The sequence below is a fragment of the Adiantum capillus-veneris genome, chromosome 7 (assembly GCF_014529385.1).
Source record: "Adiantum capillus-veneris isolate H3 chromosome 7, ASM1452938v2, whole genome shotgun sequence".
Lineage (NCBI taxonomy): Eukaryota > Viridiplantae > Streptophyta > Polypodiopsida > Polypodiales > Pteridaceae > Adiantum > Adiantum capillus-veneris.
The window spans coordinates 28,465,737-28,477,286 of NC_140937.1; the positions used below are offsets into that span (position 1 = coordinate 28,465,737).

General features: G+C 43.7%; 1 protein-coding gene and 1 pseudogene across 1 annotated transcript; both read right to left on the reverse strand.

Annotated features, from left to right (window-relative positions):
* Nucleotides 1-4,427: 4,427 nt before the first annotated feature.
* LOC147453611 (uncharacterized) lies at nucleotides 4,428-5,090 on the reverse strand (annotated as a pseudogene).
* On the reverse strand, nucleotides 4,525-7,638 carry LOC147453612 (uncharacterized). Its single transcript, XM_086517171.1, has one exon. The coding sequence runs from the start codon at nucleotides 7,171-7,173 to the stop codon at nucleotides 6,619-6,621; it is 555 nt and encodes a 184-aa protein (XP_086373297.1). The 5' UTR covers nucleotides 7,174-7,638; the 3' UTR covers nucleotides 4,525-6,618.
* Between the last annotated feature and the right edge of the window lie 3,912 nt (nucleotides 7,639-11,550).

Here is an 11,550-nt window from a genome sequence, read left to right on the forward strand (position 1 = left end):
TGTGCAATGTCTGGCCTTGTCCAGACCATAGCATACATTAGAGAACCTACCGCTGCAGCATATGGAACTTTAGACATATAGGCTATCTCCTCTTGTGTCTTTGGACACATATCCTTCGTTAGTTTAAAATGACTAGCCAAAGGTGTAGAAACTGGTTTTGCATTTTGCATTGCAAACCTTTCTAGTACCTTCTTGATGTAATCTTCTTGAGATAGCTTTATTGTCTTCTTCGTCCTGTCCCTTGATATTTTCATACCAAGTATCCTCTTTGCAGCACCTAAATCTTTTATTGAAAAAGATTTGGACAGCTCCTCTTTTAGGTCTTTGATGTCCTGCATGTTAGCACTTGCAATCAACATGTCATCAACATACAACATTAGGATGATGAATTTCCCATCTCCCAAATTCTTCGTGTAGACGCAATGATCCGAGTTGCATCTTGTGAATCCATGATCCAGCATCCATCGATCAAACTTCAAGTACCATTGTCTTGATGCTTGCTTTAAACCATACAAGCTCTTCTTTAATCTGCAAACCATTTTCTCCTTACGTTTTACTTCATACCCCTTTGGTTGAAGCATGTAGATTTCCTCCTCTAAGTCACCGTGAGGGAATGCCGTATTTACATCCATTTGCTCGAGATTTAGATCATGAGCAGCCACAAGGCTTAAGACAAGCCTAATTGAGTTCATTTTTACAACATGAGAAAATATTTCATTGAAGTCAATACCTTTCTTTTGAGAAAAACCTTTTACCACAAGCCTAGACTTGTACCTTTTCTTCCCACCTTCTTCTTCCTTTAGCTTGTACACCCATTTGTTTTGAAGTGCCCGCTTACCTTTAGGCAACTCAACCAACTCCCATGTTTGGTTGCGATGTAGTGAGTCCATCTCCACTTGCATGCTCTTCGTCCATTCTTCTTTGGATTCATGTTGCATAGCTTCTTCATATGATTCCGGCTCTCCAGAATCTGAGATCAAGAGATGGTTGAAGGAAGGAACAAACCTTTCTGGAGGTCTACTTGCTCTTGTAGATCTTCGGGGAATAGGTTGAGGCTCCTCATTTGGTTGACGTTGTTGCACATTGTCACCGTTTGCAGTCCTTGAGTCTTCACCGTCCTCAAGCTCCATGTACTCATCACCTGTTTCTTTTGTTTGTTTTCTTTCCAAGTAATCTTTGTACATATTTTGTTCGTTAAAAATTACATCCCTACTCCTTAAGATTTTACGATCTTCAGGATTCCATAGGCGATATCCAAAGTCTCCTTCTCCATAGCCAATGAAGAAACACTTTTTGGACTTTGCATCTAGCTTTGATCTTAGGCTTCTATCTATGTGCATGAAAGCCTCACACCCAAACACTTTGGAAAATGCATAATTCACCGGTTTACCTGTCCATGCCTCTTCTGGAACTCCCCCATCCAATGCCGTTGAGGGTGACCGATTGATTAAGTACACAGACGTACTTACAGCTTCCGCCCAAAGTTCAAGCGGTAGGCCTGCATGTAGCCGCATGCTTCGTGCTCGTTCCATGATTGTCCTGTTCATCCTTTCCGAAATCCCATTTTGTTGAGGTATCCTTGGGGTTGTCCTTTGCCTCCGAATTCCATTGCTAGCACAAAAGCTTGGCTGCAATATTCACCTCCATTGTCGGATCTAAGGCATTTAACCTTGGTACCTGTTTCATTCTCCACAAAGGCTTTCCACCTTTGAAATATGGAAAATACATCAGATTTATTCTTCATGACATAAACCCATGTTTTTCTAGTCGCATCGTCTATGAATGTTACATAGTACAATGAGCCACCAAGTGATGGTGTACTTGCAGGACCCCAAACATCAGAATGAACCAACTCAAGTTTTTAATTTTTTCTTTCATTTCCTGATTTTTGAAATTTTACCCTCTTTTGTTTACCATAAACACAATCTTCACAGAACTCTAAGTCCACTTCTTTCAAACCTGGTAGAAGCTTCTTTGTTTGAAGGATTTGCATTCCTTTGGCACTCATATGCCCAAGTCGGTAGTGCCACACCGCACTGTCAACTTTTGTAGTTGCTGCACAAGCTGAAGGTTGCGTGCTAACAACACACAAGTAAAGTGTACCGACTTTTTCACCCTTGGCAACCACCAAAGATCCCTTTGAGATCTTCCACCGTTTGTTTCCGAATGCAATGTTGTGACCTTCATCGTCCAATTGTCCTGTAGAGATCAAATTTTTGCGAAGAGAAGGAACATGCCTAACATCTTTAAGGTTCCATTCATTTCCGTTAGCAGTTTTGACAGAAACTGTACCTTTGCCGACAATCTCACAAGCTTCATCATCTCCCAAGTATACATACCCAAAATTACCTTTGGTGTAGTCTTGGAAATGTTGCTTGTGTGGTGTCGCATGGAATGAAGCCCCGGAATCTACTATCCAGGAATTAGACACATTGTCTAATGAGAGAATTAGAGCATCTTGCTCTACTTTACCTGCCACATTGGCCTCCGATGTTGGCTTGTTGTCTTGAGACTCTGTCTCCTTCTTCTTCTTGGACCAGCAATCCTTCTTGACGTGGCCCTTCTTGCCGCAGTTCCAACATTCAAAAACTGACTTTGTGCGTGACTTGCTCCGCCTTGAGCGATCACGACCCTTTTGGTTTTTGAACCTCTCCTTAGGCCTTCCTCTTGTTTCCACTGATAGTGCAGCACTTGATGATTCTCGTGTGCCTCTCCTTCGCATTTCCTCGCTTAGAAGAACACCCACAACATCATCAAACTTAAGAGTATTTGTGCCAGAGATAGAATTACTTACAGCCATCACAAGGCTGTCCCAACTATCCGGTAGAGATGATAGTATAAGGAGAGCTCGCACTTCGTCATCGAAATTGATTTTCACTGATCGAAGTTGACTTATGTTTGTGTTAAAGTCATTTAGGTGTTCTGCAACTGAACCATTCTCTGCCATCTTTAGATTGAACAAGCGCTTCATAAGAAATACCTTATTGGATGCCGATGGTTTCTCGTAGAAGTCGTCAAGTGACTTCATCAAGTCCTCCGTGGTCTTCATCTCCGAAACATTGAAGGCCACCGTTGACGCCAAGCTTAACCGGATTGTTCCCAGTGCCTTTCGATCAAGGACAATCCATGCTTCATCTGCCATTGTTGCGGGCTTCTTCGCAAGACCGCCTAGTGGCAAATAGAGGTCCTTCTGGTAGAGATAGTTTTCAATCTGCATCTTCCAATGTTGGTAGTTTTTGCCGTTGAACTTCTCAATCTTGAGCTTCCCTTCCTCCGCCATAACTCCCACTCAATTCAAGGAATCCTTTCCTTGAGATAATTTAGCTACGAGCAAACCTTGCTCTGATACCAGTTGTTAGGAAATAAGATGTAGCTAAATAGATAATTGAGTAGATTACTTAATGGAGAAAGACAGATTTACATACACGAGATTATAGAGTAGAGAGAGAGAGAGAGAGAGAGAGAGAGAGAGAGAGAGAGAGAGAGAGTACACACGATATACGTGGTTCACCCAATGTGGGCTACGTCCACGGGAAAGCAGCCACTCAATGGCTTTAGTACTTCAAAACAAGAAGTAATTTACAAAGGGATTATACCCTTAATGGAGCTCCCACCTTGCTTCACTCTCACCACCTCACACTCACCTTGTTGCATCAACTTCACACTATGAAATGTGTGTAGAAATGGCCTCCTTTTATAGGCCAAAAGGGCTGCCCTCTCTTATGAGAGACAGCCATGTGTAGCCGCCCTTGTGCGAATAAGTCCAAATCGGACCCTCCAATCCGCCCATGTGTGGCCGCTCTTGAGAAGACAAGTCCGCTTTTGAATTCGGCCACCGGCCATTGAATTCGGCCACCGGCCACCGGCCATTGACTTCCGACCACCGGCCATTGACTACCGGCCACCGGCCAACCGACCGGTTGTTTTCCGACCACTTTCCGGCCGCCGTCCGGCCATAATATTCCGGCGAAAAAAAAAGTCTCGGGGGCCTCCGCCCCCGAGGCCTTTAAAGTTGCCCCTCATTCTTGTCCGTGAAAATTTTGGTTTCCGGTGAGTGATTTTCCTTCACGCACGATGGCTTCTCCTCATAATGGGGGCCTTATAAATGTGCGCTTTTACCACAGAAAATTACAAGGGTAAATCAGGCTCCATACTTAACAAATCTGGCATACATGTCCTTGCCATGCTTGTTGTACCTTGCATCAAGTAGATGCTCAAGAGTACCGCCATCAACCTGCTAATTTCCACACACCTGATATTGGCTTTTTCTTGGGTCAATGAAACTTGGGTGCACCATCATTTCCCACCCCCTCGTTGAGAATTCATGCTCAACGATAGCATTATTTAGGTAAAATAAGTTTGTATAGAGAGAATGACATAAAATAGCTTCATATACTGCATAAGAAAAATGATAATATAGTGCCTATATAGATAGGATAGAGATAGAGAGAAAATCATTTACTACTGCAATCATCCGCTAGGATCAAATGGAAAGCTCAAGGCTTCCCCAAGCATGGCATAGAGTCCACCTGGATCAAAAACAAAACATTGGCCGTGGCCATCCACCTGTAAAGCATGCATCTTCAAGCCTTCCTTTGCACTTGTAGGCCAATAGAAAGACCACCCTTACAGCCCTTCATGGCATGGAGCTTTGTCACCCTACATCCATAAGTCTTTCTGCCAACCATAGGCATGCTTTTGATCACTTGAAGCACCTCTACCATAAGCAGCTACCCTATCATCCGCTAGAGAACCCTCAATATCATCATCTTCATCACATGAGCATTGAACCTGCATAGTACACCTTGCAAAGAAACCTGGAACAACATAGCTATCAATAGCATAGCATAAAGTAGCCAAACCCTGCCATTTGCCTCCACCTGCTGCATAGCCGAGCAAACCTGATCCCTTTGCAAACTTGTATCCAAATCTTCTATAATAGGCTCTGAAACCAACTCCTCGTGCTTAAGAGCATGACTTGCTACAGCTTCATCCTGTTCTTCAAATACCCCATCACTTGCAAGGTTGGTGGCACCTTCCTCTTTGCATGAAGCATCACTCTTATAGGCTGCACCTGTATCAGTTTCCATAGAGTCATCTGCCAAAGCTGACTCTCTACGGCTACACACCAACTACAAAACTTCAAAGTACCCCTCTACATGCTCACCAAGGCAAGGTTTTTCCACCCCTGCATAGATGCATCACTTTGACATACCTTTGCTTCTATTTCTGGCTCCTTCAAGTCATCTTCGAAAACCTGCTCTTCAACTAGGTCTGATGCACAATCAAACCATACCTCTTCTGCTAGCAAGGAATCACCATCCTAAGACACAAGAGATGGATGCTCGACTGGCCGATTCACACAAGGTGTAACACGATACTTCTCTTCGACCTTTGGCTGGCTGGTAGTCAACTCGCATACATTTTTCTCCACTTCATCTACATGAAAAACATCATAACTTTCATACCACATGCTATCTGTGTCCAAATTGCTAGAGCTATGAGAGGTGTCGGACCCCTCTTCTGATCCTACCGGTTCTTGCACCTTTGCTGTCATCCTCGTTGTTGGCTCTAGAACTGACACCTCTTCTTTAAGATCTTCTATCACCTCGTCCACTTTAGCAAGCAAATTGAGTGGCACTCTGAATATGCCTCTCTACACCTTTTGAGACCTAATTGGCACTTCTTCTACCTTTTCTAGCCTGGCATCAGCTTCCTGTGCTTTGATCAAATGCATATCAATAAAAGAAGGAGCTTTTACCTCTTGCTACTCTTGATTTGTTTGGACTTAGGTCCACTGGCTGTCATGATTACTGACTGCAACAATCTTGCCTCCATCTTTTTCTTCATCTTTTGACTCTTTGCTCTGGCAACTCTGACAGCTTCATCATAAGTGCTTGGATCTTCATAGTCCACTCTCTCACGAACATAGGGATGCAAGCAAGAAAGAAACTTTTCCCGCTTAAAATATCCTACATTTGTTGCTTGGGTAGCAACCGCAAAATCCCCCCAATAAGCTTCAAATTTATCAGCAAAAGCATCAAAATTTGTACTTACTTCCTGCTGCAAGCCTTTGGTCTTTGCATTTTCTTCCGAAGCCGACACCACTTTTCGATACCTTTGTAGAAAGTGCTCTCAAAATCCGATCCAATTCTACCTGTGCACATCTTCTAAACCATCAAACCAAAATTTTGCTTTACCTCGTAGCACCAAAGGTAGAGTCCGGAGCTTTGCTACATCACATGACACCTGCAGTACTCTCAACAAATAGCTCAAAATCGGCAATCCAATCATCTGCCTCTTCATCTCCTTTGAAGACTGGACCAAACCCTGCTTCATCTTGATTCACAAACAATTGGTCAACAAGCGATCAGTGGATCCTCAGTGGGGGCACCACAAGATGGAAAGGGGAAAATGAGAAAACCACCAGCACACTGAATGCTTGCCTCTCTATAGCCCAATGATTTCACAACACCCCTATCCCCTAGTAGACACACACCTTGAATCACAAGCTAGCAACGACTATTGTCCAAGCCCGGTCCCGACCAACCCCGACTACACCCACTTGACCACAAAGCAAGCAAGCTTGGCTTAAGCTTCCACCTCTTTCAAAGAACCTTATACAAAGCAAAACAACCTTGACACTTTCAGACAATTCGAGATTGATGAAAACACAAATCTGACTACAAGCTTACAACCTTCTTTCACCCAGACTCTCGACTCCCCGATTTCACACACCTCAAAGCATATTAGACTTCTAGCATTCACAAATTCATATGCAACAAGGCACAGGCTTGGCCTATAACGTTTCCCCACATATAAACTCATGCACTCGACACACACCAAAAACCCATACATGGTTATGCCTAACGAGACATGAGGATAAGAGAGACAATCATCATTGGTTGGTGATTGGAATGGATCGATATCATGGCAGTATCTTATCACACAGTTGGGCAATGCTGGAGCCCATAATACAAATGTTTTGGAGCATAATACAAATGTTTTGGAGCATAACTGTTTCCATCCTTCTCGATGATATTCTATGAAGACGACCAACCTCCAACCCTTCTTCCATACTCCCACCTGGCGGCTTCCTCTTCTGTAGATGACGACCCCTCTCCTTGTGCAGTTGGCAGCCTCCTCTCTTTGCACGTCAACCTTCTCATGCATCTCCTTCCTCTGAAGCTAGCCTCTGTAGCGCTGTCCAATCTGCAGCTCTCGCACCTCCAAGCTCTTACAGCGTTGGCCCCTCCTGGCCATAAGCTTATCCTTTCAGAAAGTTGCCGTCCCTTTGCACTGTGAGCCCCAGCTCAACCGGTGGCCTCATGCAGTCCTCAACTGCAGCCGCTCGGCTCCTCTTGTAAGCTGCAGCACCCCGTGGCCCTCCTCTTCTGGATGCTCTCCCACTCCAGGCAGCCTGCCTCTCTAATGACGCCACCTTTGTGGTGTGCCACTTGAGCCCCGGACCTGCCCGTACAATACTCTCCTCCTCTCAGAGCTCTCACGAGCTCCTCCCTCTCATATGGCACCTCTCATGCAAACCTCCAAGTGGTGCTGCTTCTTTCTTGTCTGCATACCGACCTCCTCCACTTCCAGATGGCGACTTTCCCATGCAAGCTACAAAGCCCACAGCCCTCGTTTGCATGCCCCTAAAAAAATTGTTCTTGTTTTTTTTTCTTAAAAACCTGGACGTTGCAAGCATTCACGTGCCGTTGATGTCCGGCCTGCCCGTCGACTTCTTCTCCGACCCCCATCACGTTTGCAACTCGTTACATTGGTCCTTCCTTGAAATGGCGACAATTCATGGATGGCCGTCATATCTTGAACTTGCCGAGCACGACCGACACCTTCATACACAGAATGTTACGATTTCTCCAGCAAAGATTCACAACCATGCTTGGCCTGCAAAATACTGGATCTGGCATACACGTCCCTGCCATGCTTGTTGTACCTTGCATCAAGTAGATGCTCAAGAGTAACGCCATCAACCTGCTGATTTCCACACACCTAATATTGGCTTTTTCTTGGGTCGACGAAACTTGGGTGCACCAGCGTGATAAAACTGACCTATTAAGGGTAGTTGATTTCTTCTTTGGGAAGCTTGGTTGATGTCCTATGTAATATGATGACCCTTAAGACTCGACACGAGCTTGAGGTATATTTGTACATTATTTTATTAATACACTACTTACATTTACTATTGTTAATTGATGACGGATGCTTTATCTCATTGTTTTGAGTCATGGACCGGGCTTGTTGGTCCTATAGGTGCTTGGGTGATCTCCGATGAGAGGAGCACCACATATCTCATTTGACAATATTTTTACTTTGATCGGCCAGTGTGAGTGACCATGTGTGAATGGGCCAAAGCCATATAAAAGGGCCATTGTGACCTAAATCCCTCATTTTGAAGGGTGCATGCTAAAGAAGAGTGTTCTTGCGCTATCTCCATCTCCTTCTCCATCGTGTGCTCACGAGTGTGTGTGTGTGTGTGTGTGTGTGTGTGTTTGTGTGTGTGTGTGTGTTTGTGTGTGTGTGTGTATGCTTGAGAGAGAGAGAGAGAGTGTGTGTGTGTGCGTGATTGAGCATTGTGGCAGCAAGGCGATTGAGTGTGGCAGTGGTGGCTCCCTCTTCTTTGCAGCGAGGAATCCTACACAGCACCGAGCGTAGAGCGGTTAGTGACACACCCTTACTCTCTTTGTGCTTGCTAGTTTATCTTGCTTGTGCGCTTGCAACCATCCGTGGCTCGCATACGGTGCTCAGCAAGTCCCTAGCTTCGACAAGTGTGGCAGACGTGCACATTTTTGGCACCATTTTGTTGGGGAATTTCCTTGCATCAAGCTTAAGAAGCGCTCTATGCTGCCTCGTGAAGTCACTCAGTGCATGTAGAAGAGGTAGAGGAAGGTGCATGCGTGTGGTTTTGCTACAAGTTTGTTAGGAATAACAATTCAGTTTTGTTATGTTAAGCTCTGCACTATTTTTGTTCAGTCAAGCTCTGTGTTGTTATACTTTGTTTAAGTTTGTTCTGTTAGTTCTCCATTGTAATTTTTTTCTGTAGTCCCTTCTGTCTTGCTTATGTCAGGTCCACGCACACGACTGTTCACTTATGTGTGCGGCACACAGTTCTGTACGTGGTCGAATCTGTGTGTGGCAGACAATGACCACTCATAAAACCTTATTCTCAATTCTTTTAAGAAATAAAAAAATAAAAGAAAAGAAAAATATTACAGAAGATAGAAAAATTAAGAAAAGCGTGTATTAAAAAGAATGACCGGAATCATTCCCCAAGCTCAAGCCAAGGACTCAGTCCTCAGTCTTATGATATAGTATAGACCCAAGACTATATATATAGTCTACCCCCACAAGAGGGAGTGAGGGCTTGTGGGACAAGTCGTCCACTCTCCCTTTCACACTTGCACCCTTGGACTTTCCATTTTAAGCCTTGCTCCCAACTAGAAATAGATTGCTTTGAGAATTTTGAGGGTGTAAAGTAACTAAATCTTGGGTTGTAAAGCATGCCATGTCTCTCTGATCAAGACGCTCATTTTGAGCGATCGCACGCTATATTCCATAGCTTGGTCAGAAAAAAGAACCAAGAAATAAAAAAATTTGAGAGTAAAATCGGGTTGCAAAACACCCAAAAAACTAGGTGAGTAGCTTTCACGAGCACTCATCAACACTTCTAAGGTTGTGTGCTAGAGCACGAGCATATAGAGAGTGCCTCTATTGACACAAGCACCCATTATCCCTCCACATTAGGCTCTCACCGAGAACCCAAGGCAGTACTACCCAAGACTCCCACCTAGCAGCTAGTGACTTAGACGCGATGAAAGGTTATCCTATACAAAACCTTGAGGAAGAAGGACACGGGCCCACCAAGGCTCCACAACCTAGTGCTAGCATTAGGATGCACATGGCTACTTGCAACTAAATGTAGTATTGATTGGGAAACCGGGAGTATCACGACATAGAAACCAACTCTCAACCCTACCCTTCAAGCAATAGTCCCTAAGATATCGCCTCCAGAGGAATCACAAAACAAAACATCCATACATGTAGCACAAACCTCTAAAAGTTCCACTTCCATGCCTAAAATGAAAAATATGGCACATAGGAATCATCGTGTTTTGACAAGGGGAATATAAAAAAGGACCCATAAAGCTTCAATAATGACCACCTTCGATGCTCAATCTGGTTCAAAACTGTATATACATAGCCTTATACTTATGCTAGCCAAAAAAAAAAAAAGAAAAAAAAGTAAAAGAGCAAGAGAGACTATCAACAAGGGTGCACCCCATCGGATCCAACACATAGCCCCAATTCACCAAATCACATCAACATCACAAGAAAACAACGCTTATGTTTTAGAGAGCTAACCAAATCTATATGTTCTCCCAAAGATGGCTAGCTCACCAGAGACGTGCGCTTCTATTTTCAATGAAAGGTACCTTTTTTATTTTTCTCAAGTGTTTCACATATGATACCATGTACTTTCTTGTGAATGGGATTTGGTAGAGAGACTCGCGTGTGAGAAAATTCTAAGGAATTAGAATGTTTGATACGTCTATGGACTACTAGTGATCCCTACCCAATAGCGAATGTTTCTCCAGTGGCACATGCCTATTCTTTTGCACAAGATGAGTATCCACTCATAGTGAGGTTCTTTATTACCATATGGCATAGCTCCAATGACCAACAAAATTATCAATCCGGAGGGATGAGATACCCGCCTAGGACATGGAAACACTCACACAAGTAGTGAGCTAATCCTGGAAACACGAATGGGTGAATCTACGAAGTGAGCTTCTCGGCCTATGGAAGAGCTAAGCCACAATGAAGGGCAATTTCCACATCCACTTTCCTTCACCTCCAATCAACCCAATCACACACACTAACGATTGCAAGATTCACACAACACTAATCCTATCGTACAACACATTAATTGCAAGCACACACACATAGATCTATTGAGCACCACACTCCAATCAAACCTACATGCACACACAAGTAAAAGAGAGAAATCACACAAGATTAGAGCGGGATTAACCACTAATTACTTAAGATCTAGCTAATCAAAGCATCATAGGCAATCACAAGAAGCATGAGAGAGGCATAGTGAAAGGGAATTAATCATTGATTAGTGTCAATCAAGTCACATGAGCAAGGAGAATCTCAAGGACTCCATAGCCACACACCTCAAGAGCTCTCACCAAAGAGTGCTCTCAATAAATGAGCTTTAGAACCCTAATTTCTTTTATATACTGCCTTATATACCTAGGGTAAAAATATGCAATGTCCGAGCACCCAAGGCCTTTAGGGCTCCATGACTTACTGAATCTGCTACCTAGGCACACTAACTGACCTGTTCTTTACAGCTTGGAACTCCCATTGAGCCCGTAACACATTAAAATATTACAATAGCTTGAAATAAATCGGGAATTTACAATACATGACCGTTTTGGGAAAATGTGGAAAATATGTAACTCCAATCTTTACTGCTTCTTTGTATTTATCCTCGATGTGCATCCATACGTCTTTGGTCTTTAG

Bases quoted from the DNA above. Each gene is read 5' to 3' on its own strand.
- LOC147453612 (XM_086517171.1), bottom strand. From the start codon at position 7,173: ATGCATGAGAAGGTTGACGTGCAAAGAGAGGAGGCTGCCAACTGCACA.